Source organism: Mustela nigripes, chromosome 9 (genome assembly GCF_022355385.1).
Source record: "Mustela nigripes isolate SB6536 chromosome 9, MUSNIG.SB6536, whole genome shotgun sequence".
Taxonomy (NCBI): domain Eukaryota; kingdom Metazoa; phylum Chordata; class Mammalia; order Carnivora; family Mustelidae; genus Mustela; species Mustela nigripes.
Genome location: NC_081565.1, coordinates 86,791,977 through 86,816,325, shown reverse-complemented (window position 1 = coordinate 86,816,325; position 24,349 = coordinate 86,791,977). Strand labels below are relative to the sequence as shown.

Here is a 24,349-nt window from a genome sequence, read left to right as displayed (position 1 = left end):
CCCTGTACCCTTGGCTAGCGGTTTTTTTTTTTTTTTAAAGATTTTATTTATTTATTTGACAGGGAGAGATTACAAGTAGGCAGAGAGGCAGGCAGAGAGAGAGAGGAGGAAGCAGGCTCCCTGCTGAGCAGAGAGCCCGATGCGGGACTCGATCCCAGGACCCCGAGATCATGACCTGAGCCGAAGGCAGCGGCTTAACCCACTGAGCCACCCAGGCGTCCCGGCTAGCGGTTTTGAAGCAGATCTCAGCCATACTGATTTCTCTCTATTTCAGTCGGTATCACTGAAGGGTAAGGATTCTTCCTGGACATAGTCAGAAGACCATGAATCACCTCACCTAAAATACTTAACTGTATTTCCTCAATATCATCAATTGTCCGGTCAGTTCCTTTACCTCTTCGAGTGTTTAAAAAAAAAAAGAAATCAAGGTATGAAAGTCCTCTTTCTAATCACCTTTAATCTGTGAAGTTTCTGAGTCCGGGTGAAGGGAAGAGATCTGACGAGGGCCTCCGCTTTCTCGCTGCCAGGAGAAGGGGGGCTGTTCAGGTCGCTGGCATCCGTTCCTGTGTCTTACTCACCCGCCCCGTTTTGTACTTGTTTGTCACCTAATCCCTTTCATGACATGAACTTTAAAAAATGTGAGAGCCTCCCCCCCCCCCCCCCCCCCCGGTCAATGTGGAGGGAAGTGCAGCTTTGTGATTGCGGCAGGAAAGGCACAGAGGCGACAGGGATGAGGCCGGAAGCCAGAGCTCCAGACGTGCGGTTACTGTGGAGGACATGGCCCGAGGACAGGGAATGGAGCAGGTTGCCCCGGGGGGACGGGAATGCCACTCTTCAGTAGTAAGTGAGGTCCCTCCTGGCTGCTGATTGAACAGATGTGAGTCGAGTGACATTCCGGGCAGGCGTGGTCCCACACAGGCCCGCAGGTCGACCAGACGACGGTCCCAGCCCTGTGGAGTGAGGCAGGGTCGAGCTGACCGACAGCCATGCTTCTGGTCTTGCAGCCACCGTGGTGCTTTTCTGTGGGAAGTAGGCTCCACGCCCCGCGTGGAGCCCAGCGCAAGGCTAGAACTCCTGACCCTGAGATCAAAACCTGAGCTGAGATCAAGAGTTGGACACTCAACTGACTGAGCCACACGGTGGAGCTTTCTTGATGAGAAAAACCCATTCGTAGCCATGATGGTTCATCCTGTAAAAGGTTTTTTTTTTTTTTTTAATTTTTTTTTTTTTTTAGTTTCAAAGATTTTATTTACTTAGAAGCGAGAGCATGAGCAGCAGATGGAGAGGGAGAAGCAGACTCCCCACTGCACAGGGAGCCTGATGCGGGGCTCGATCCCAGGATCCTGGGCTGAAGGCAGATGCTTAACCGACTGAGCCACCCAGGCACCGCTTCATCCTCTAAGAGTTTTAAAATCTGAGGAGCAATCTCGTTTTCTGATTTAAAGGTGCCAGTGATGATGCCGTTAGCTGTTCAGTGATGCTGGAGGTCCTTCGTGTCTTGTCCGTGTCTTCAGAAGCCTTACATCATGCTGTCATATTTCTCTTTAATGGTGCTGAGGAAAATGTCCTACAGGTGAGATTTTACTCTTGGAGGTACTAGATTTGAGTAATAACAAAGAGTATAGTAATAATCCTAACCCACACTTGGATTATTCATTTGTGCAGGTCACACAGTAGTATCACGTAACAATAACGTTGTGCCCGGCAGGGCCTCAAAAACCCCACAGCCCCTGCGGACCCACGTGCAGCATTTGAGAACTCGCCACAGATCATCTTGTCAGTGTTCGAGTCATAAAAGGGCTCTGTGAGGGCACAGTTAACCACCTCGGGGTTTCTGGGACCCTGGAGTTCCAGAGCTGTTTTGAGAGCGGCACGCAGTGTGAACACCCGAGCATGAGGCTTGTCCTTTCTGCTCTGTCACTGGCCCAGCCTCACGCTTGCGGACGGTGCTGGGCTCTGCTCAGGGGTATCAGGCTGCCTTCCGGGATGGTGACTTCCCACTCAGCAGATGCTCGCAGCTAGCAGGCCTGGAGAAGCAGACACATGTCTTGAGATCCTACCTTCGAAAAAAAATATTTTTCCCATTCTTCCCCTTATCAGCAGAGACACTCTGTCTTTAAAATAAGCAAAATAAAGACTTCGATAATTTAAGGTTGTTTAACCTATATTTGTTTTATTCCCTTCTTATTCAGGCCAGTCACGGTTTCATAACTCAGCACCCCTGGGCCAGCCTGATTCGCGCATTTATTAACCTGGAGGCGGCGGGCGTGGGAGGGAAGGAGCTGGTGTTCCAAACAGGTACGTGAGCCTGAGTTTCACATTTTCCTATCCTCGGATGCAGTTCTTATTTTTATGAAAGTGGAAGCTTCTTGGACTTAATCTCTCTGGTGAAACAAACCTTTGTAAAGCACGGGATACTTTTGCTTGGTCGTTGTTGGCATTTTTAACAAGATGATGTGACAGCACCTGACACTTGCATTGCACTTATTATGCGCCAAGTGGTGTTCAGAGTGTCGTCTGTGTGCTAAGTCACGTAGTCCTCAGAGCAGCCTCAAGGCTGAGTCCTGTCACGACTGTCACTTCGCATGGGAAGACCGAGCCAAGAGACCTCACAATGTTCGTGAGGCCGCATAGTTGGGAAAAGTCACAGTGGGATGGAACCTAGGCCGTCCAGGCTCGCAGCCCTTCCTCGTAACCACGAACCAGATTGTCATGTAGGCGGGGGACGTTGTTCTGTCTGTTACGGGTGATCATGATCTAAGTAATACTCAGTGACAACTGTTTCATGAGTTAAATGAGAAAATACGCTTCTGGTTAAGGGGCTTTAAGTCAATCATTGAATTAATTTGAATCTCACAGAATTCAGTAATACTTCATCAGCCAAAGAAATATTTTTAATTTGACAAGTAATCCTTCCGAAGGGTAACGAGATGATGGGGCATGAGGATAGCGCCCATTAAGTCGGTGAGGGTCATTTGTTGTGTTTTTTAACAGAATTCAAAGTTCTGGGCTTCCTAGACTCTCACGTGGGAAGTTGTACATCATTTTCCTCAGTGTGTTAGAAATGTGCACAGTGTGCTTTACCCAGACACATAGCATTTGGTATAAGTTCTGTAATGGGGGGCCCGAGATGGGCTAGAAGAAGTTAGCTGATAGGGGAGCTATTTAGTGCCCTTTACAGACCTGGTGTCGGGGGAGATGTGCTAAGCATGTCTTTATACATACCTTAAACAGTACGGTATTTTAATATTCTCCAACTTATTTTAGACATTTACCCTTCAGAATGGACATATGTTTTACGTCAGCTGACCTCTGAGAATCTCAAGGTCATGAGATGAGAAGAATGTGTTCCTTTCCTTCTAACTCTCTGACCTTTCTGCTTGCTCTCACGCCTCACCTAACCTGTGGGAAGCTGGCGCTGACCTCTGTGGGGCTCAGTTAGAGGCCATACTATTACCTGTGCCCTCCTGCTCTGGGGTTTAGTCAGAATAGGGGGTTATGGGACGGAACGACCACCAGATCAAAAAGCAGCAAGAGGAAATTCTGCAAGCAGAGCTGACGCCATGTCTGTCATCCAGTGAAAATGTCAGGGCCCCGCACGGGCAGGAGCGTGTCTGTGCGTCTTCCCTCCTGGGGGGGTGGTGCTCTGTGTGAAGTGCTCAGTCCAGTTTGCCCTGGACTCCTAGGACCCAGATCAAAACCAGTCCTGAGGTGTAGCCTGTACCTCTCCTGAATTTATTCTGTGCATCTATATGAACACACGTGTGTTCTGTGCTTGTATAGAAGTGAATTTTACACGTGTGTAGTCCAGAGAGGTTAAAACCTGAGACTTCCCTCGGGTCAGTTAGCTCTAGATCCAAGTTAATGTCTTCGTTTACATTTATCGAGGACCCATTTCTGCTGGGTGTGCCTAGCCTACAGTCCATGATCTTTTTACTAAGTGTGGGTAGTTTTACATAGATGTTACACACCTGCATACATGTTAGACGTGTTCTCTGGAAAGATGCAGACAGACTCCTGTGACAGTCCCTGCTGGCTGGTGAGTGTTGCCGGGTGGAGTCGGGGTAGGTGTCCCTGGGGCAGAGGAGGGGCTAAATGTGTAAAGCCACCTTGAACTCTCCGTTGCTTCATGAATTTAAAACCAGAATTGTCATTACTGCTTTACTTACACTCTTTTTACCTCTCTGTATTGTTTACATTTTGCATTGCATTTGGTGACGTCAATCGTGGAAGTGAAGAACAGTTGTTACTATTTAGCAATATACAGTTTCCCTTGAGACAGTGCAGGAGTTGGGGCGCTGGTCCCTTGAATGGTTGAAAATCTGTGTGTAACTCTTTTTTGTTTTTCCTGAAGATTTTTAAAATTTATTTATTTGACAGACAGAGATCACAAGTAGGCAGAGAGAGAGAGAGAGAGGAGGAAGCAGGCTCCCCACCGAGCAGAGAGCCGGATGCGGGACTCGATCCCAGAACCCTGGGATCATGACCTGAGCCGAAGGCAGAGGCTTTAACCCACTGAGCCACCCAGGTGCCCCTGTGTCTAACTCTTGACTCCCCAAAAACCTGACTACTGGTCTACGATAAACTGGAAGCCTTACTGAAAATGAGCAGTCGTTCAGCACAGATTTGCATGTTGGATGTATTGTGTATTGTAACCCTTAACAGAGTGAGCTAGAGAAAAGACAATGTTCTTAGGAAAATCATAAGAGAAAATACACTTCCAGTATTACACATAGTTATTGAAAAAAACCTGCATGGGAGTGGACCGGCACAATTCAAACCCGTGTTGTTCTAAGGGTTAACTGTACATACAGTTCAAACGTTTCACTCATTCGAAAATAAAATCCTCACGCTTCAGAATTAATTTTTTCGGGAGGGCATCCTGCAGAAGATTTGGAGAGAATGTGTCCCCCCTTTTCTGAGTTTTTACTCCATGTTTCCCCTGTAGGTTTTGGTAGCTTGTTCCTAAGGCTGAGCCACATACGGGACAGCTTCCCGGACTCGTTCTGACGTTCTAGCACCTTCCTCAGGCTCTCCCTTCACTGTGCCGCTGTTCCCTAAACAGTGGCTTCCTTGCGTGGAGGGCTTTCCAATTCAGCGCGGCTTCCACTTGTGACTGCAGAGGGATAAAGCCTCTGGGGTGTGGAGTCCTGCTAGGTTGGCCTGTCCTCAGTTTCGTAAACAGGCACTTGTCCTGTTCTGGAAACGTCTTGGTTAAAACCATTAGTACTCGTGTTACATTGTCCCTTCAGAGAGAAACATTCACCCGGGGAGTTTTCAGTGACTGGAATAATCATTACCGCCTAATTCTAAAAAGGGTCAGGATGCACGAAAGAATGACTGACTTTATCAGACTGGCGATCTATGTCATGACCCAGTAAGGCTGCTTGAATTGTTTAAAGGTGTTATAAAATCCATTATTTAAAAATTTGTTTTTTTTTTTTAAAGATTCTTTTTTTTTTTTTTAATAGATTTTATTTATTTACTTGACAGAGAGAAATCACAAGTAGATGGAGAGGCAGGCAGAGAGACAGAGAGGGAAGCAGGCTCCCTGCTGAGCAGAGAGCCCGATGCGGGGCTGGATCCCAGGACCCTGAGATCATGACCTGAGCCGAAGGCAGCGGCTTAACCCACTGAGCCACCCAGGCGCCCAAAAATTTTTTTAAAAAGATTTTATTTATTCATTTGACAGATAGGGATCACAAGTAGGCAGAGAGGCAGGCAGAGAGAGAGGAGGAAGCAGGCTCCCCGCTGAGCAGAGAGCCCGATGCGGGGCTTGATCCCAGGACCCTGAGATCATGACCTAAGCCAAAAGAAGAGGCTTAACCCACTGAGCCACTCAGGCGCCCTCATTATTTTTAAAATTAAATCAGATTAAACCAGTTAATAAATGTCCCGTGTGAAAAACTCAGATACTACCAACCTTGAGTAGAAGCCCCAAAGCAAAGGGGTCACAGAGTCCTTTTTTTATCTTATGAAACATGTGCCCCATGTCCTGCCCCAGAGCAAATCAGTGTGATGGTTTAGTCTCTGCTCTTCTGGGATTTTTTCTGTGCACACACATTGACAGAGTAAGTTAATATATATTAGAAAATGTGATCCTGTTCTATTTACTGTTTTGTAACCTGCTTGAGATCACATTCATTTAAAACAGAATACAGCTTTATTGAGGTGGAAGCCGCATACCGTGTAATTCACCCATTTGAAGTAAAACTCAGTGGTTTTTAGACCTGTTGACGGCATTGAGTGGCCATCACTGCATCAATTCTAGAATCTTCTCATCATCCCAAGGAGAAGCCACACACTCACTAGTCTGTTTTTTTTCAGTATATAGGATGTTTTCTAAGATTGCTCCATACGTGATAGCACGTGTGAGTACTTCCTCCTGCTTGTGACTGAATCATGTTCCACTGTCCGGGTAGAGTGCGTTTTGTTGGTCCGTTTGTCAGTTGATGGACATTAGGATTGATTTCTGCTTCCAGGCTCTCGGGAATACTGTTGCTGTGGGCATTTATGTGCAAGTCTGTGTGTGGACATATATGTTCCTCTCTTTCGGGTGGATACCTAGGTCATATGGTAAATTTATGTTTAACTTTTTAAGAAACTGCCAAACGAAGTAGTCAAGCTTTATTTCAGAAGAAATATAAATTCAGATAGTAGTAAATTTAAACTCTATTTATTTTTTTAGTGAATTTTTTAGACTTTAGATTTGCAGAAAGTAAGTAGAATGATAATGCCCAGTGCTGGTGGGGCGGGCAGTGTTGGAGAGTGATGGGGGAGTGTAGACTGATGCCGTTTTGGGGCAGTTTGGCAATGGGTACCACTTTAAAAAAACGTGTGCAGACCCTTCTGTCTGACAAGGCCACTTGCGGGAATTCATCCTGTAGAAATAACTGCACATGGACACATCGATCCAAGTACTGCATAGTCTTCTTGGCTTTTTTGTTTTGTTTAAAGATTTTATTTTTTTATTCGACAGACAGAGATCACAAGTAGGCAAAGAGGCAGGCAGAGAGGAGGAAGCAGGCTCCCTGCGGAGCTGAGAGCCTGATGCCGGGCTCGATCCCAGCACCCTGGGATCATGACCTGAGCCAAAGGCAGAGGCTTTAACCCACTGAGCCACCCAGGCGCCCCTTGGCTTTTTTTTTTTTTTTTAAAGATTTTATTTATTTATTTGACAGAGAGAAATCACAAGTAGATGGAGAGGCAAGCAGAGAGAGAGAGAGAGAGAGAGAGAGGGAAGCAGGCTCCCTGCCGAGCAGAGAGCCCGATGCGGGACTCGATCCCAGGACGCTGAGATCATGACCTGAGCCGAAGGCAGCGGTTTAACCCACTGAGCCACCCAGGCGCCCCGGCTTTTTTTTTTTTAAATAAAGATTTTATTTACTTATTTGACAGAGATCACAAGTAGGCAGAGAAGCAGGCAAAGCTGGGGTGGGGGGAAGCAGGCTCCTTGCTGAGCAGAGAGCCCAACGAGGGGCTCGATCCCAGGACTCTGAGATCATGACCTGAGCTGAAGGCAGAGGCCCAATCCGCTGAGCCATCCAGATGCCCCTTCTTGGCTTTTTATAAGAGCAAACGATTGCAACTGCCTCCCGGGTCTACGCCCAGGAGCCTGGTTATGTTCATGGTGACGTGAACATTAGCCCCCTCCGGACAGTTGCTTATTTCTCTGGTCGCAGCTCTTGCAGCGTTCCCCAGGAGTGGAAATCCTGGTCTTACCGGGCTCCTCTAGCGCCTGCACAGGCTCCAACCAGACGCCCCAAGGTCAGACCCCAGATCACACACCCTTGGCAAGCAACCTTGAACCAGTCGCACGACTGCTCCTGCTAGTTCCTCATCTGTAACGCTGGGACAGTGTCAGTCGCCACCTGTCAAGATTAGTAGCGACCGAGTAAAGCCTCAGTTCTGTAATTCCTCATCTAAGGGCCCCCTTGCCTTGTTCGTATGGTGGGGAGTAGCTCCCTCGGGAGCTGACCCACTTGCCTGGCCCGGTCTCTCCAGACTTCCTTTTTGTACCAGAGCTTGACCTGTAGGCCTCAGCGCGATCGGTGAGAGGCTGGAGCCGGGCTGCGGTGCCGACACGCAGGAGTTGGCTCTCCGGGGCTTGAGGGGCAGGCAGCGGACATTGACAACTGTACATCTCTTACCTGCCGATGGGTCTTTCTTTCCCTCCCTCCCTCCTTTCTTTCTTCGTTTCTTTAAGATTTTATTTGTTTGCGAGGGAGCGTGCGTGTGTGTGTAAGGTGGGATGGGCGGAGGCCGACTCCCTGCTGAGCAGGGAGCCCGACATGGGCTCGATCCCGGGACCTCCGGATCGTGACCTGAGCCACCAGCCGAGCCACCCAGGTGCCCAGGTCTTAACCTTCTTCATACGTGTTGACATTGTAAGTGTCTTTGTTTCATTTTTCATTGTAAAAGAAAAGCACACAGCTCTGCGTGTTCAGCCTGATGAATTTTTACGACAATATAATCATATAACCAGAATCCAGACCAAGATTGAGAGTGTCGTCTGCGCTCCGGATCCGCCCCTCTGGCCCTTCCCAGCCTTTCTCCTGTGAAAGGTTACTGCTGTCTGGACTTAGGTCTTGACAGATTTAATTTTGTTTGTGTTTCAACTTTCTTTCCTTCTTTCTTTCTTTTTTTTTTTTTTTTTTAAAGATTTTATTTATTTATTTGACAGAGAGAGATCACAAGTAGGCAGAGAGGCAGGCAGAGAGAGAGGAGAGAGAGAGGGAAGCAGGCTCCCTGCTGAGCAGAGAGCCCGATGCGGGACTTGATCCCAGGACCCTGAGATCATGACCTGAGCCGAAGGCAGCGGCTTAACCCACTGAGCCACCCAGGCGCCTGTGTTTGAACTTTCTGTATATTGATTCCCACACCATGTTTCCTTTTGTGTCTGGTCTCTTTTTTACTCAACATCATGTCTGTAAGATTCATCTGTCTTGTGTTTAATGGGACTTCATTCTTTTTTTTAATTGCTGAATACTCTTCCATTGGCAAGAACAGCCAGTCTGCTGGTGAGATTAGATTGTAGGTTTTGGCTCTTAAGACGGGTGCTGATATGAGCGTTCTCATAAATGTTACGAGATGTATGTGATGACACACTTCTGAGTAGAGTTAGAAATAACATGTGTGCGTTCAGCTTTGGTAGATACTTTTGGTAGATAACTGCCGTACCTAGATGTGAAAATCCTAAATAAAATATTAGCAAACTGAATCCAGCAGTGTGTGGTGTGTGTATGTACACACACATGTGTATATGTATATGTATGTGTATATCTACATATACCCCCCCCCACACACACACAGAAAAGGTAACGTTTTCCAACTGAGTTGAGCTTATTTTAGTAATACAAGATGATTTTTTTCCCTCCTAAGTTCCAGGGGTTTAGCAGATGATTCAATATTTGTGTGTATTTCAAAATGATCACCACGGTAGGTCTAGTTAACATCTGTCATAAGTCACAAAGTATTTTTTCTCACGATGAGAGCCTTTAAGACCTACTCTTCTAGCAATGCTGCAGTGTATAGTACAGTGTTATTAACAGTCACCGTGCTGTACCTTGCATCCCCAGGACTTATTTTATTTATCTATTTATTTATTTATAAATAAAGATTTCAGTGTTAAGTAGTCTCTTCCCCTCTGTGGGGCTGGAACTCAGAGCTGCCCGCTCCATCACAGGAGCCAGCCGGGCGCCCCAGACTGACTGGGCTGTTGACTGCAAGTTCGTACCTTTCAACCGCCTTCACCCATGTCAGCCCCCTGCCCCGCCGTCACCCCGCACCAGCCTGCACCTCTGGCAGCTGTCAGTCTGTCTCTGTATCTCTGAGTTGGGATTATTGTTTTCTTTTGTTTAGATTTTATATTTGGGTGAGATCATGTGGTATTTCTTTTTCTCTGTAGGACTTATTTAGCATAATGTGCTCAAGGTCTATCCATGCTGTTGCAAATGACAAGATTTCCTCCTCCTTTTAATGGCTGAATAATATTCCATCGTGTACACACAACTGTATGTTTGTAAGACAACTGAAGATGTAAAGGTGAAATGGTGGTCTTAGGATGATGGATTTTTGGATAGTTCTTCATTTTTAATCTTAAAGTTTTATGAAGTGCTGTTATTTTTTTTTTTAATATTTTATTTATTTATTTGACAGAGATCACAAGTAGGCAGAGTCAGGCAGAGAGAGAGGAGGAAGCAGGCTCCCTGCTGAGCTGAGAGCCCGATGTGGGACTCGATCCCAGGATCCCGGGATCATGACCTGAGCCGAAGGCAGAGGCTTTAACCCACTGAGCCAACCAGGCGCCCTGAAGTGCTGTTATTTTGTAATTGAAAATAATTTTGTTTTCTGACAGTGATTCCTCATTTTTTTTTTTTTTAAGATTTTATTTGTTTATTTGACAGAGAGATCACAAGTAGGCAGAGAGGCAGGCAGAGAGAAAGGGGGAAGCAGGCTCCCTGCTGAGCAGAGACCCCGATGCGGGGCTTGATCCCAGGACCCTGAGATCATGACCTGAGCTGAAGGCAGAGACTTTAACCCACTGAGCCACCCAGGTACCCCGTAATTTCTCATTCTTAAAGTTAATATACACCTAATCAAACAAACGTTAGAAAACACAGGAAACAAGGTGAAGAGACTGCTCTGGGCTGCATCCCCAGGCCACAGCAGCAACTGTGTGTGGTGTGTTAAGAATATGACTGTGTCACCTTGTACTGTGTTCTCCTGTTTCCTTCTAGGTCCTGAGAACCCGTGGCTGGTCCAGGCCTATGTTTCTGCCGCTAAACACCCATTTGCTTCCGTGGTGGCTCAGGAGGTCTTCCAGAGTGGAATCATTCCTTCAGATACCGACTTCCGCATCTACAGGGATTTTGGGAACATTCCAGGTATTTTGTGTACACCGTGGGCTCTAGCCCAGTGGTGATTAAGTAGAAGCAGGTTTTACTTTTTTGCAGGATGGTGAGCCAGCAGTGTATCCTGAGAGTGCATTCCGTCGTGAAAGTTGTGTATTCTGTCACTGAAACTGATTTCCGGATATTTTCCTTTTCTTTTAAATTCTGGTTTAAATCCAGTGCTTGCCTTTTCTAGAACCTGTCATCTTTCCCCACACAGTGGCAGAACGGGGGACAGCTGGTTAGCACTTAGGCTCCCCGCAGTGGTGACCGGAGATCCTGGAGGGTCTTTGGCTTTGTCGTTGCCTGCCTTGGCTCGCTCCCGTGGCGGCTGGTACAGCTGATGTGAAGTTAGAGTTTGGCTCTGGCCCAGCACGGGTGTCGACAGCGGAGTTCTCCGGCCTCCTGAGCTGTATGCCTCCCGCCCCTCGCTGTGTGACGAGTGAGGTCTCCCTGATACATGTACTTCCCTGGTTATTTTGTGTCGCAGCTCTAGACGCTGTCAGACATTCATGAACGGGACAGCGATGGTGCCACTTCTTGGACATTTTGTCGTTTAGGAATTTAATATGTTAAACAGGCTTAAAGAAAGGTTTTTGTTAATTTTAAATTTTTTATTAACATATAATGTATTATTAGCCCCAGGAGTACAGGTCTGTGAATCGCCAGGTTTACACACTTCACAGCACTCACCACAGCACATACCCTCTCCAATGTCCATAACCAGCCACCCTCTCCCTAACCTTCTCCCCCAGCAACCCTCAGTTTGTTTTGTGAGATTAAGAGGCTCTTATGGTTTGTCTCCCTCCCGATCCCATCTTGTTTCTTTTAGAAAGGTGGTTCTTTAGAGCAAAATGACACTTTGTTTTTTTCTGTGTGTCTTAGGAATTGACTTAGCTTTTATCGAGAATGGATACATTTATCATACCAAGTATGACACCGCAGACAGAATTCTAACAGATTCCATTCAGAGAGCAGGTTGGTATTCAAACGTAGACTCTTGGTCTGTGGTAAGATGCAGTCTCAGGGCTGACCTACAAACCTACAAATTCCCTGTGGACTGTGCATTAGGGACGCAGTGTGCAGCGTGCGTGAGCTGGGTGGGCTTTGGAGTCCGATGAGGGCTCGAATTTTAGCCTTGAAGTCTAGGTTAGCCATTAAGAACGTAGGATTGTTCATTGTGGGGCACTGGGAAGAGAGTGGGCCCAGGGTGAACGCGGTGTGGCTGAGTGATGAGCATGTACAGAACGGAAGCCAGATGGCGGAGGGGGCACTGGGCGCGTTGGGGCATTGTGCCCGGCTGCAGAAAGTTATGGTGGTCCATCTTGGGTGGTGAGGGCAGGTGAGTGGGTTACAAAACAGGTGTTAGCACAGCACCAGGGCTGGGGCTTAACATGCTTTCCAGAGAAGTCTGGAGTGTTTAGGAGAGGAGAGTCTGGTGGGGAACCCTAATGACAGAGTTGATAGGATTTGGTGCCACGCAGAAGATAAGGGTGCTCCAGGAAGAGCAGAGCGTGTGCGTGTGTGTGCGTGGGCACGCGTGTGTGGGCGTGTGTGTGGATTGCTGGCGAGCGGTGTCAGACTGCAGTCTGGGTGGGACTTGTACAGGACCTGACCAGGCGTCCGGCGGCAGACCCAGCTGTGAAGCCTAAGTCCCAGCTGGCTGGGGAAAGGCGGTGCCATTGACCTTGATGGGGACGTGGGAAGGTGACCTCACTCAGGGCAATCATGGAGAGGGGAAGGAGGCCGTCAGCTCGGCCGACGTGGACGGAGGGGTCTGTGAACCAGCCGGCTGGAAGGACCCACTAGGAATACGGGTTTGGGAATCAAAGGCATTGAGAAATCCACAGAAGCATGGGGGAGGGAATGCGCTTTGGGAACATGAAGCCAAGGCAGGGGGCTCAGCCTGAGCTTTTGGGGAAAACACGCTTGGAGGCTGGTGGGGAAGCCAGGGGCAGTAGTGGCACGACAAGGCAGTGTGGCATCTCCGGGGAAGCCAGGAAAGTCAGGGGTGGGGTGAACACGGGAGAACCGCCCTGTGGCTCACGGCTTCCTCCTCCTGCGTTCAGGTTCAGCCTCGGTCGTTCCAGGCGTGCCGAGCTCTGCCCGCCAGCGGCTCTCCTGCTCCCCGGCTTTGCGGCCAAGGACTCCCGAGTCAGACTTGTGTTACGTTGTGTTTGGAAAGTCCGCTCACGGCTTCCCCCTCCGCGGCTCTGGCTTGTGGGCTGCCTCTCCCGTTGAGCTCGCTCCCGTTCCCAGGCCCTGAACAGCACGGGCGGGGGTGCTTTTATGGGACCATCTAGACAGAAGTGCCTCCACTTCTCAGTTCCATTGGCCGCCCAGGTGTGGTCCTGGGGGCCTCTGCTCCCCATCTGTATTCCGGTTTTAAGTTGAGACAGAATTGACCTTCCTTATTCTTAACCCACATGCCATAATGTGTTTGGCGTCTGTGACCTTCCTGAGGGCCTTTTGTCTCTTGGCTCAGCGCTGGCTTTCTGGTATCCGGAGCAGTACTTAAAGTACATGTTAAATGACTAGACTGAGAAACAGCCCTTGGGTTTGTCAGTAGCGAGGAAAGGATGCGTCAGAGAACAGTTCGCGTGCCAGGGAGAGGGTGAAGGCCAGCGGGCCGAGCGTGTGCGTGGGGAGGACACAGAGTGGGCGCGCAGACCTTCTTTGAGAGCCGGGGTGAGCGCGGTGCGGTAGAGGTGCGCAGAGCTCTTGCTGTGGCGGCCGTCCGTGCACTGTGCGCGGTCCGTTCACCCTCTTATCTCTCTCTTCTTTACTAACAGGTGACAACATTTTAGCAGTTCTTAAATACCTAGCTACGTCGGATATGTTGCCTTCTTCCTCTAAGTATCGACATGGAAACATGGTCTTCTTCGACGTGCTCGGCCTGTGCGTCATCGCCTACCCGTCCCGCGTCGGCGTCATCTTTAACTGCATGGTGGTGACGGCTGTCGCGTTGTACCTGGGCAGAAAGTTGTTGCGGCCCAAGCACAAGAGTGAGTATTTTCCTCTCAAACCACAGTGCTGGCCTGGGAATGAGAATTTGCCTGCAGTTTTTCTGGTCTGTTTATCTCTGTTCAGGGATTCCAAAATCCTAAACATAACCTCTGATTTATAGCGTAGAGATTTTTTAGCGAATCTCAGGTGAAGGCGCTCGCTGCTCTTTTGGTGTTGGCGCAGCGGGGACCTTTGTGCTTGTGCCACAGACACGGCAGCACGTGGGAGCTCCCGGGAAAGGTTCCTGCACTGACCGTTAGTGGAAATGCCCGTGAAGCGGGCTGGTGCGCACTAGAGAGCAGTGGTCAGGGCTCCGTCCTGACGTCTGCCCTGACTGCTCCGGTTGGATTGGTTTCCTTCTGCTCGGCACGTTTTGTGGTCCAGGCTGCTCTGTGGTCTTCCAGGGGTGGAGGCACGGACCCCCCCCCCCCCCCCCCGCCCCCGCCAGTGGCTTTGCTGCACTGCTCCTCCTGCATCAGCTGCCCAGCCGCGTTCGGTACGGAACTTGACCTTCCGTTCTTGCCGGTATTTCGATACGCAGAGCATCCCGGAGGTGCCGAAGATGAAAGCTGACCTGCGGGACTCACGGCTCTGAGTTCCTGCTGCCCACAGACTCTCGGTGAATGTTGCTTATGTATTATTCATCGTTATGTTTTTAACAAACCTGACCCCTGGGACTTTCTGTACTTTGCAGTGACAGTGGTGAATTTCTTGTTTCACCGTTAGGCCCCATAACTCAGCCGGTTGGCCGTGAGGTTGATTTGGCAGTTGGTGATGTCCACTTTGTGTTTTGTCTGCATTAGCTGACACCTACAGGAAGGACTTCTTCTGTGCGCTTGGCATCACTCTGATAAGCTGGTTCACGAGCCTGGTCACTGTGCTCATCCTGGCGGTGTTCGTCTCTCTGATTGGACAGTCCCTGTCGTGGTACAGCCACTTCTATGTCTCCGTCTGTCTGTACGGAACCGCAGCCGTGGCCAAAATCATACTCATACACACCCTCGCAAAAAAATTCTATTACGTGGTAAGTGTGAGGCACGTTTCTTGATTTCTTTTTGCTGCCTTCAGGGATCGAAGACAAACTCAAGTGGGATTCGTTGTGTTTGGCTTTCGATGTGATCAGACACGGTTTGGCACACTTGTAGAAAACTGTGTCCCAGAACCATGTTTAGTTTCTGGAAGGCTTCTTTGGAGGCTTTGGAGGCTTCCGGTGCCGCAGCAAAGCTCTCAGTGTTTGGGTGGTTGTCGCCGTCTCTGCTCAGTCGGCTGCGGTGGGTCACTCGCTGCCCTCTCTGGGACCCCGTGAGGGCGGGGCCAGGACGCCTGCTCTCTCCTGTGCTCGGGCAGCCCTGGCACATGGCACGGACACACAGAAGCCCTTCGAGCCACACCAAGACTTTTTTCTCCAGTGACCTTCCTTTTCCTTAGCCCGTGTGGTGTCAGTGCAGACTCGGACAGCATCAGCTGAGGTGTGGGGCTGGGAGACTCTGCTTGGGAAGCACGGGCGCGAGGACAGAGGGTTCTGGAACGATTGGTGCTGACATAGGGTTTCTGCTATATATATATGTCCGTTTGAGAAACATCAAAGTAGAAATTGTGGTTACAGAGTAACCGGAGTCATAGTAAACTTCAGTGACAGAGTGACCTGTGGTTTCTAAAGATTTGCTAAGTGACTAAAGGGAAAATCTTTCTTAGTTTCATAACTTATTTTCAAGACAGCCAATGCACACCTGTTTTTTGTTTGCCCTGCTAGGAGTTAGCGTGGGCACACAGGAGGTGGTGATCCAGATCTTTCCATGGGGATCTCTGGGGATCTCTGGTGCCTCGGTCTCCGTTTCAGTTCATGTCAGGATGTGCTTTGAGGAGCGCTTCCTTGTTAAAAGGCCTAGTGGAAGGGCTCCTGGGTGGCTCAGTGGGTTGGAGCCTCTGTCTTCAGCTCGGGTCATGATCTCAGGGTCCTGGGATCCTCCTCTCTCTCTCTCTGCCTGCCTCTCTGCCTACTTGTGATCTCTCTCTCTCTTAAATAAATAAATAAGATTAAAAAAAAAAAAGGCCTAGTGGAGGAAGGTTCTTTGCAGTTGGCCATCTGTTTCTGGATTGGCTGATATTTGTATCTTAGGGGCTGCAGTTTCTAAAAGGATTCTGCTGTGGCGCTCAAGCTCATGTGCTCATTCTTAGTTAGAGCGTGGGGGTGCTGTGCGGCAGGGGAGCGGGGGACAGAAGTGCCCATTAGTAATGTTCCAGTGACTTTGACTAGTTTCGGATGCCTGATCCTAAAATTTAGGGCCGAACATGGCGCAGGAGGGATGTGTATAGAGTGCCGGCTGGGCCTGGCACCATGCCGGGCTGGTGGTCCCGGGACTGGTCAGGGCGTGCTCCCTGGCTTTGAGGGGCTTTGTCTGGGGCTTCGGCACACGGGGCACAGCGGGGAGCGCTGCGGGACTGCAGGATGCGGGACTGCAGGATGCGGCAGTCGGGGAAGCTTGTGAGGGAGGCAGGGCGGCTGGAGCGGGTTTGTGACGCGCAGACAGAGAGCAGGTTGCCGGGTGGTCAGAGGTGGGCGAGCACAAGCCCAGCAGCAGGTCAGCGCGGTGAAGATGAGGCTGATGACAGCCCGGTGACCGGACAGGCAGGCCGGTGGGGGGCCGCAGGCGGCCTCGGAGACGGAGGGAGGCCGCCGGTAACCATTTCCGAGCAGGACGGTGAGCTGACCTGGGAGACACGAGCGGTGGGAGACGGGGTGGGGGGCTGCGTGGGGAGAGGGGACCCGGTCCCGGGGGCGTCTGTGTGACCTCCGGCCACAGTGTGGGGGTGTAGGGTATGGTTGGCAGTGCTGAGACCTGTTTTCGAACAGCTGAGCGGTACTTGGCTTCAAGTAGAGTCTGAGAATTATTTCCTTTAACATTATTTTTCAAGACTGCGTGTCTTCACGCTGTGTTGAACGCGGAGGGGTGTCACGGCGTGGCTCTTCCTGTCCGAGGGGGTCTGTCAGAGGCGTCTGGACAGGTTTTGGAAACGCCACTGAAAGCTCTCACGGTACCGCCCGAGCGCCGGCTGTCCCAGTGCGGGGTCCCTGCACGGCAAGCCCCGATGTTTGTGTGGACAGAGCCCCTGGGGCCGCGGTGTCGGGGTGTGTTAAGCTCTCAGGCAGCTCCCCTCCGACGGCTCCAGGGGCTGTGCCAGAGTCCGCGGACTTCCAAGCCCACACGTGGGGCTAAGGCTGATGAATGCAAAAGCCACAGGAAGCCAGGACAGGGCAGAGCCGCAACCCAGGGCCCCCAGGAAGCAGAGAAGACTCCGGAATCCAGCCAGACTGCATGGTCGGGGCTCCAGAGGGGCTGCGGGGGGCATCCAGGGCATCGAGGCAGCCGAGCTGCCCCGAACAGGTCCTTTCTCTCCTTGGCTTGAAGTTCTTTGCAAGTTGCATAAGTAGAAAAGTTACAGGAGTGCATGTGTTTAGGAGAGTGCTTTCTTCTATTTTACAAATTTCCAAAGGTTGCTTTGAGGCTGTGGAGGGAGAGCACAGGCTGCACGTGAGTCAGCGGCTTGTACCCCGTCCTAGTAAATGCCCCTTCCCGGTTAGCCGTCCTGACAGGAGGTAGCTTCCTGGGCACTTCCTTAAAGTTTAAGACCAAACGTAGCTCTTCTGCGCACAGGAGATGATACTGCGTTAGAAGATCTTTGTGAACGGCCCATGCGTGAGACCAGCGGTGTGTTTTTCTTTCTTTCAGAATGCCAGTGACCGGTATCTGGGAGAAGTGTTCTTTGACACCTCGCTGTGTGTGCACTGCGTTTCCCTCACGGCTCTCACGTACCGAGGACTGTGCTCGGCGTTCATTAGCGCCGTCTGGGTGGCCTTTCCCTTGCTCACAAAGCTTTGCGTACACAAAGACTTGAAGCAGCATGGTAGGTATTTGCGGTTTTGATGCAAATGGGAAAATACCTTAAAAATGCTTACGAAAGACCCTTTCTCTATTTTGTGATCTTTGGGTGTAGGCTTTCAAGATGGTTGCTGATTGCTTTTTTCAGTGTTGAGATCACAGAAGTTCTCATCCTGTACCTCATACCCCATGCCATGCTCGTGTTTACGAACACATTAGCTCATGTACTACGTGTTCTGTTGTGTTTTTACCCGTATTTAATTGTTCTTGAACGACATAGGTCATATGCTGTGTCCCTGAATGAGCGTTCTGTCTCACGCACACAGTACTATAGAATCTGGGTCCCACTGTAGAATTTCAGAGATGTGTGTTTTCTCTTTTTCCCTAGGTGCCCGAGGGAAGTTTATTGCCTTTTACCTTTTGGGGATGTTTATTCCTTATCTTTATGCACTGTACCTCATCTGGGCAGTATTCGAGATGTTTACCCCCATCCTCGGAAGGAGTGGTTCGGAGATACCCCCTGACGTCGTGCTGGCTTCCCTTTTGGCTGGTTGTACGATGACCCTCTCCTCCTATTTTGTAAGGAAAAAACATTTAAAAATTTTTTTCTTCTTTCTTCATCTGTCATATAAATATGTGATGAGTTTAGCTATAGTACATTCTGGGAAATCTTGTATTTTATTGAGAAACATCTGTGCAAAAGAAATGGGGATTGTGTGTGTAGAATGTGGGTTTGGTGGTAAAAAGATGAGAAATGGGTTTGTTTGGGTTTTATTTTTTTACCTCCTTGTCGTCCCAGATCCTCTGGTTATATCTCTTCACAGCTTTCAAACTACCTGAATGTGAATTTGTAGAGTGCCTACCACGTAAGATATGATAGAGACTGCTTGGTGGTGGATTTTTTTTTTTTTTATTTTAAAGCTTTTATTTATTTGAGAGCGTGAGCATGAGCTTGGGTGAAGGTAGAGGGAGAAGCAGACTCCCTACTGAGCAGGGAGCCCGATGCGGGGCTCGATCCCAGGACCCTGGGATCATGACCTGAGCCGAAGGCAGAGGCTTAACCCACTGAGCCACCCAGGCACACCAAATGGTGGATTTTTAGAATGATTCCAACTTCCTACTGAGAGACAAATGTTAGTAAATACGTGGTTGGTTTTATTAGTGCTCTTAGAGCTGGTGGAGGGAGAAGGAATCTGATGAGGCTCTTTCCGTTATCACTGAACTGACTGCCTGGCCGCTAGCCCCACGGTCTTCACTAATGGGGCCTGTCTCCTTGGGTGAAGGACACTGAAGACTCAAGAGTGTCACAGGCCTTGTCCTTCTGCTCTGTCCGTGCTCTGCCCCTGCAGGGAGAGTTCTGCCTTTGCCGTGCCTGCCACTCCTCCCCGGGACTCCCCCGAGGGAAGACCGGACCCCGTGGTAGAGCAGGTTCCAGGCAGAGTTCTGCCCTCAGAGTGGGGACCTCAGGCCTGTCCCCTCTCATGGAGGCTGCTCTCTGCGGTGTGGCTCCTCTATCATAGTTCTCTCCTTCATGGAGACGATGGCGAGTCTTTCCGTGTCACTGCGGTGGAGGGCATGTCAGGTGGAGGTGAGGGTTTAGAGACGGAGTGTAAGGACGCCACGTGCACGGTCAGCAGCTTCGGCGCACGTCCCTTAGACAGGAGAGTGGCATCTGGCCTAGAGAGCGGTTCTGCACGCCCCTGTGTGTGGCTGGTGGAAGGAAGTCTGAGCATTCCAGCCGTTTGGACTTTGCTGGAACGATTCAGTCCTTACTGGTACGTGCAGGGGTGGATGGAGAATTCTGAAATGTTCTTTGACGCCTCCAGGGTTTACTTCTTTCGGTTTAACGTTAAGCCTTTAAATTCTCTGTGCAGGTGGCTAGAGGGTTTGGCTGCTGTGAGGGCCGAAGCGGTTCGGGGCTCATCATGCATAGGTTAGGTTGTGATCTTGAGTTGGAGGAGTCCTGAGCTGGGTCCCGCCGTCAGTGGGTGGAAGTTGTTAGTGCTCAGAAGCCACGACCAAAATAGGGGGCATTTTAGTTCCGTCCGTGTGGAACGGGACAGACTAAAAACTCTGACAGCTTCACCGTGGAAATGGAAAGTGACCCCTGAGTATGGGAATCCTGGAAACCATGGAGAGAGGATTAAAATGTATAGTTTTCTGAATTATATTTTATTAGAAAAGCTTCTGGAGCGTGCCTCTTGGAATGCATTGGAAGCTCATTTATTTTTCATCAGAATGCAAGGTGGCCGCGCCGCTGGTGGCGTGGGTGGGTGGCGTCTGCTCCTTGACTTGCCTCCAGGGCATGGTGTTGGAGCGGGGTTGGGGGGGCCCAAAAGAGGCAGCCTGGTCTCCGCGCTGGGAGACAGAAAGTGTAATGCAGATTTCACAGAGCTCTTCTTTTTTTGGTCCTTGGGGGTCCACTGAGTCTGTTTGCTAGGGAGCAGTGACGCGTCTGTCTGGTGGTGGGGCAGCGGGTGTCCCTGGGGTTGTCCTGCTTGAATGAGACTGCTGCCGAGTGACCTTGGGGAACAAGACAGCAGCCCTGGACAATGCCTAGACCCTTCTCATGCATCTCTTTGTTTCATTTTGCACATGTTTGGGAATCTAGAGTGAGGGATGTCACATTTAAGGCAGAAATAAGAGTGAAATCGGAGGTGCAGGAATTCAGACACATTGTCGTCCACACCCCCCCGCCCCCGTGATTGCATTGCGCTCACCGCCCGTTACCAGACCTCCTCCTGGAGACGCGTGGCAGGGGCAGCCGCCGAGCCTCGTGGCTTGAGGAGTGCGTGTGGCATGGGACAGGGTAGGTAGCTGGCACGGAGCTTTAGGACATCTTGCAAGGTGGCTGGGTGGGGGTGGCAGGAGCCACCGCCTCTGACGGCGAGGTCTTCCTCTGACCTGCAAGACTCTCGACACCTAAGCGGGGCAGCCTCCGGCGGAGGGGAAGTCACCGCGTGGCGGGATGTCTGACGCTGCTCTGCGGAGTCACACCGTAAAATCGTACGACTGCCGGGACAGTGAGGGACAGACAGGTGCGAGTGTGGTTTTGCTAACTCCCTGCCTTGGCTGCTGGGGGGTGGTCTGGTTTCCGTGCTTACTGTGTAGAAACGCAAGATCACTGTCCTGAGGCCAGTACCGTGTCGCTGGAGCAGACTCCGAGGGGACGCTGGTGCCCGGTGTTCGGTGTAGTAGAGCGATTTCTCATTTTCATTTCCACCGAAGTCTCTCCACAGTCATGCTCTACGCGTGGAGCCCTGGAGGGTGGGTGACCAGGGGGAGCAGGCACGGGGAGCTGGGATGGGGTCAGCGTGGCCCCTTTCGAGCGCCCGACGGATCTGTGGGTGGTTCTGTGAGTCACGCGTGTCCCCCACAGGGGACGGTGACTTCCCGACCACCAAAGGGCTCGTGGAAGCGGGTGTGGGACGTGCGAGGTGCCCCCGCCCGCGCCCAGGCCTGCCGTCAGCCCGGTCCGCTCTGCTCACCCAGCCCCGAAGGGCCCCGCGCCGCGACCCGACGGGTGTCGAGGTGCGAGCGCGGACGCAGCCAGCAGCGAGGCGGCCGCCAGAGCATCCGGAGCCGAACTTGGTCCCCTGGGAACGGGCGTGCGGACCGCCCGGTCTTAGCTCCGGTTCTTCAACGAGAGCCCCGTGGGGTGACGCTTGGTAATCAGTGGCGTCTCCCGGGCCGCGGCCGACGGGGGGCACGGACAGAAGCGAAGGAAGGTCCCGGTTTCACGGCGCTGTGTCTGTCGTGCTGTCTCTGCCGACCGACCCGAGACCCCATCTCTGTGTCCTTTCCCCTCTCGAGGGTTTGTGGGCGCTGGGGCTCCCCTCGTTTACATGGGCTCCGGCCCGGAGCCCCTGAGGCAGCGCCCGTCCCCCGGGTGTGGCGTGGTGACAGCTCCGGGTGGCGGCGGGCCGGGTGGCGGGCGGCGGGCGGCGTGTGCCCGCGGGCGCGCGGCTCCGCTCCTGACTCGTCCCGTCTCGCAGATCAGCTTCGTCTACTTGGCCGAGAGCACCCGGAAGACGCTGCTGGCGCTGACGACCGTGTGCGCCGTCACGCTGCTCCTGGTGTGCGGCGGCGCCTTCTTCCCCTACAGCTCGCAGCCCGCCAGCCCCAAGCCCAAGCGGGTGTTTCTGCAGGTAAGCGCCGCTTCGCCCACGGTCTGCGGGGGCGGCCTCGTGGGCGCCGCGCTCGGCACCGGGGAACCCGCGGGGCCTGCGCTTGCTCCCGGCCGCCGAGCGCCAGGCGGGGCGGGGGGGCGGGGGGGGGGGTGACCCGAGGCCGGCTGCTCCGCGACCCTCGCGTCCCCGGGGGCCCGGCCGGGACACGTCCGCTTGCTTCGTTCTTGTGCACGTCCCGGACTCGCCGGCGCTGGAGAAGGCCGCGCAGGTCCGCCGGGACTGATGAGCTTTGGAAGGACAGACTGGGCGGCGTCCGCAGGCTGAGCAGAAATCTGAACTCGGCCGCGAAGGCAAACGGCTGTAATGACCGTAGGTCGTCTGTGAGGGAGGAGGTCCTAATGGAAATGTAAGAGCGTAGAAAGGGGCCAGTAACACGGGCTTTAGAGCTTCTGTGCGTTTTAGGTTCTCGGCACTGTTTGAAGCTGGCGCCGGAAGGCCGGAGCTCGCGCCGAGCTGCCCTATCTGCCGGCCTCCTCTCTCAGAGCCGAGAAGCGGAGAGGCCGGCCGCACACGCGGGCACCCGGCTGGCTGCACCAGGAGGGCACGCGACTCTGGGGCTCGGGGTCATGGGTTCCTAGACGTGGGTCTACACCCGCGTGAGGTGTAGACTCTACTCTACAAACAAATCTTAAAAATAAAGAAAAGCCAAGAACCGTAAGCCAGGAACCACTCAGGGACTTGAAGGAGTAACGGTAACACTCGAAGGTCAGTTACCAGGGAGGAGGTGCTGACAAAGGGCCACTGTTCCTCGTTACAGGAAGTCCTGCAGGACACAGCGATAGGCCTTATGTGACAGTCTTGACAACTTACAAAACCATGAATGAAGAACAGCTCACTTTTAGGAGAGTCAGTGTGTTTTCAGTGACTTGCTGAATTTTTATAATTACATTAGTAAGGAAAAGTGACATTTTTATTTTTAAAAACTCCCATTCTGCTTTGCTGGGGTTCTCTTCTTCCCCTGTGCCGGAAGTGGGCATGCCTTCCCCAAGAGGGTCAGGTAATAAGTACTTGGGGCTCTGCCAGCCGCTGGCCTTTGTCCCCGCCGTTTTGTGGCACACAGGTGGCCACGGACGGCGCCTCCTCAGGTGAGTGTGGCCTGTGCAAGCAGCGTGGTGGCCGCGTGGCCTGTGGGCTCCAGTCCCCCGCCCCCTGCGCCGTCCTCTCTTCCTGCTTGATGGGCTCGGGGCTTTCCCCTGCGCTGGATGGAACGTGGTGTCCACGTGTGTCATCGGGCGTGCGTGGGGGGGTGTCTCTGCTCAGGAGGGGCTTCAGGCTGTGCACTGAAAGCAGAGCGTGTCTCTCAGAACGGCTTTGTTCGCAGCCTTCGCCTAAACGGAGTTCTGAGGTCCCTGTCTTTTCTTTTTTTCTTTTTTTTTTTTTTTTTTTTTAAAGATTTTATTTATTCATTTGACAGAGAGAAATCACAAGTAGATGGAGAGGCAGGCAGAGAGAGAGAGAGAGAGAGCGAAGCAGGCTCCCTGCCGAGCAGAGAGCCCGATGCGGGACTCGATCCCAGGACCCTGAGATCATGACCTGAGCCGAAGGCAGCGGCTTAACCCACTGAGCCACCCAGGCGCCCCGGTCCCTGTCTTTTCAATCTGAAATAGGTCTTCAGAAAGGCTTTAATGAAATTTCGTATGTAAATGTACTTGTAAGAAACAGTAACACTTTGTATATTCATCCTCGAGTTTTTTTTTTTTTTTTTTAATTTTTTTTAAAGAGTTTATTTATTTATTGACACAGAGAGAGAGATCACAAGTAGGCAGAGAGGCAGGCAGAGAGAGAGGAGAAGCAGGCTCCCTGCTGAGCAGAGAGCCCGATGCAGGGCTCGATCCCAGGACCCTGAGATCATGACCTGATCCGAAGGCAGAGGCTTTAACCCACTGGGCCACCCAGGCGCTCCTCATCCTCGAGTTTAAAGGAAAGAACAGAAGTACCTGCTAAGACCCGAGTGTCCCCTTCTTGATCCCAGCCCCTCCCCCCGCCCCCCCGAAATACAGTTGTGAAGTTGGGAGGGAGTTAGTACCTTTTCTTGACCACGTTCCTGTGGAGCCCTAGACAGGAAGACAGAGTTTGCCTCTTTTTGAGCCTCTGAAAAGACAAAGCCATAAATGGTCCTTCGTGACTGGCTGTGTCCTGCCCAGCAGCGTGGGGGAAGCTTCCTTACGGATGCGCGTCACGGTCCTTCGTCGACCGGTGACCCCGCTGCTGCTGCTGCTGCTGCTGGGCGGCCGCGTGTTCGCAGTTTTCGCTGCCCGGGTCGGTGCTGGATCCGTGCGCGGCCAGGCCGGCTGTTCTCTCGGGTCCCCTGCGGGAGCGGAAGGGCTGGCCGGGCCTGTGCGTGTTTAGGTGACGCTGAGCAGTGCCCTGGGGTGGCCGG

At 51.7% G+C, this 24,349-nt stretch overlaps 1 protein-coding gene across 2 annotated transcripts in view; it reads left to right on the top strand.

The window, feature by feature from the left end:
• The window catches only part of ERMP1 (endoplasmic reticulum metallopeptidase 1), a 41,373-nt gene that overhangs the window by 5,084 nt on the left and 11,940 nt on the right, over positions 1-24,349 (top strand). For both annotated transcript variants that reach the window (XM_059412003.1, XM_059412004.1), the window contains exons 3-11: positions 1,446-1,573; positions 2,193-2,298; positions 10,740-10,886; positions 11,778-11,870; positions 13,685-13,897; positions 14,702-14,922; positions 17,630-17,804; positions 18,168-18,358; positions 21,775-21,927. In XM_059412003.1, coding sequence (XP_059267986.1) covers positions 1,446-1,573; positions 2,193-2,298; positions 10,740-10,886; positions 11,778-11,870; positions 13,685-13,897; positions 14,702-14,922; positions 17,630-17,804; positions 18,168-18,358; positions 21,775-21,927 — 1,427 coding nt within the window. The remainder of the gene's footprint in view (positions 1-1,445; positions 1,574-2,192; positions 2,299-10,739; positions 10,887-11,777; positions 11,871-13,684; positions 13,898-14,701; positions 14,923-17,629; positions 17,805-18,167; positions 18,359-21,774; positions 21,928-24,349) is intronic.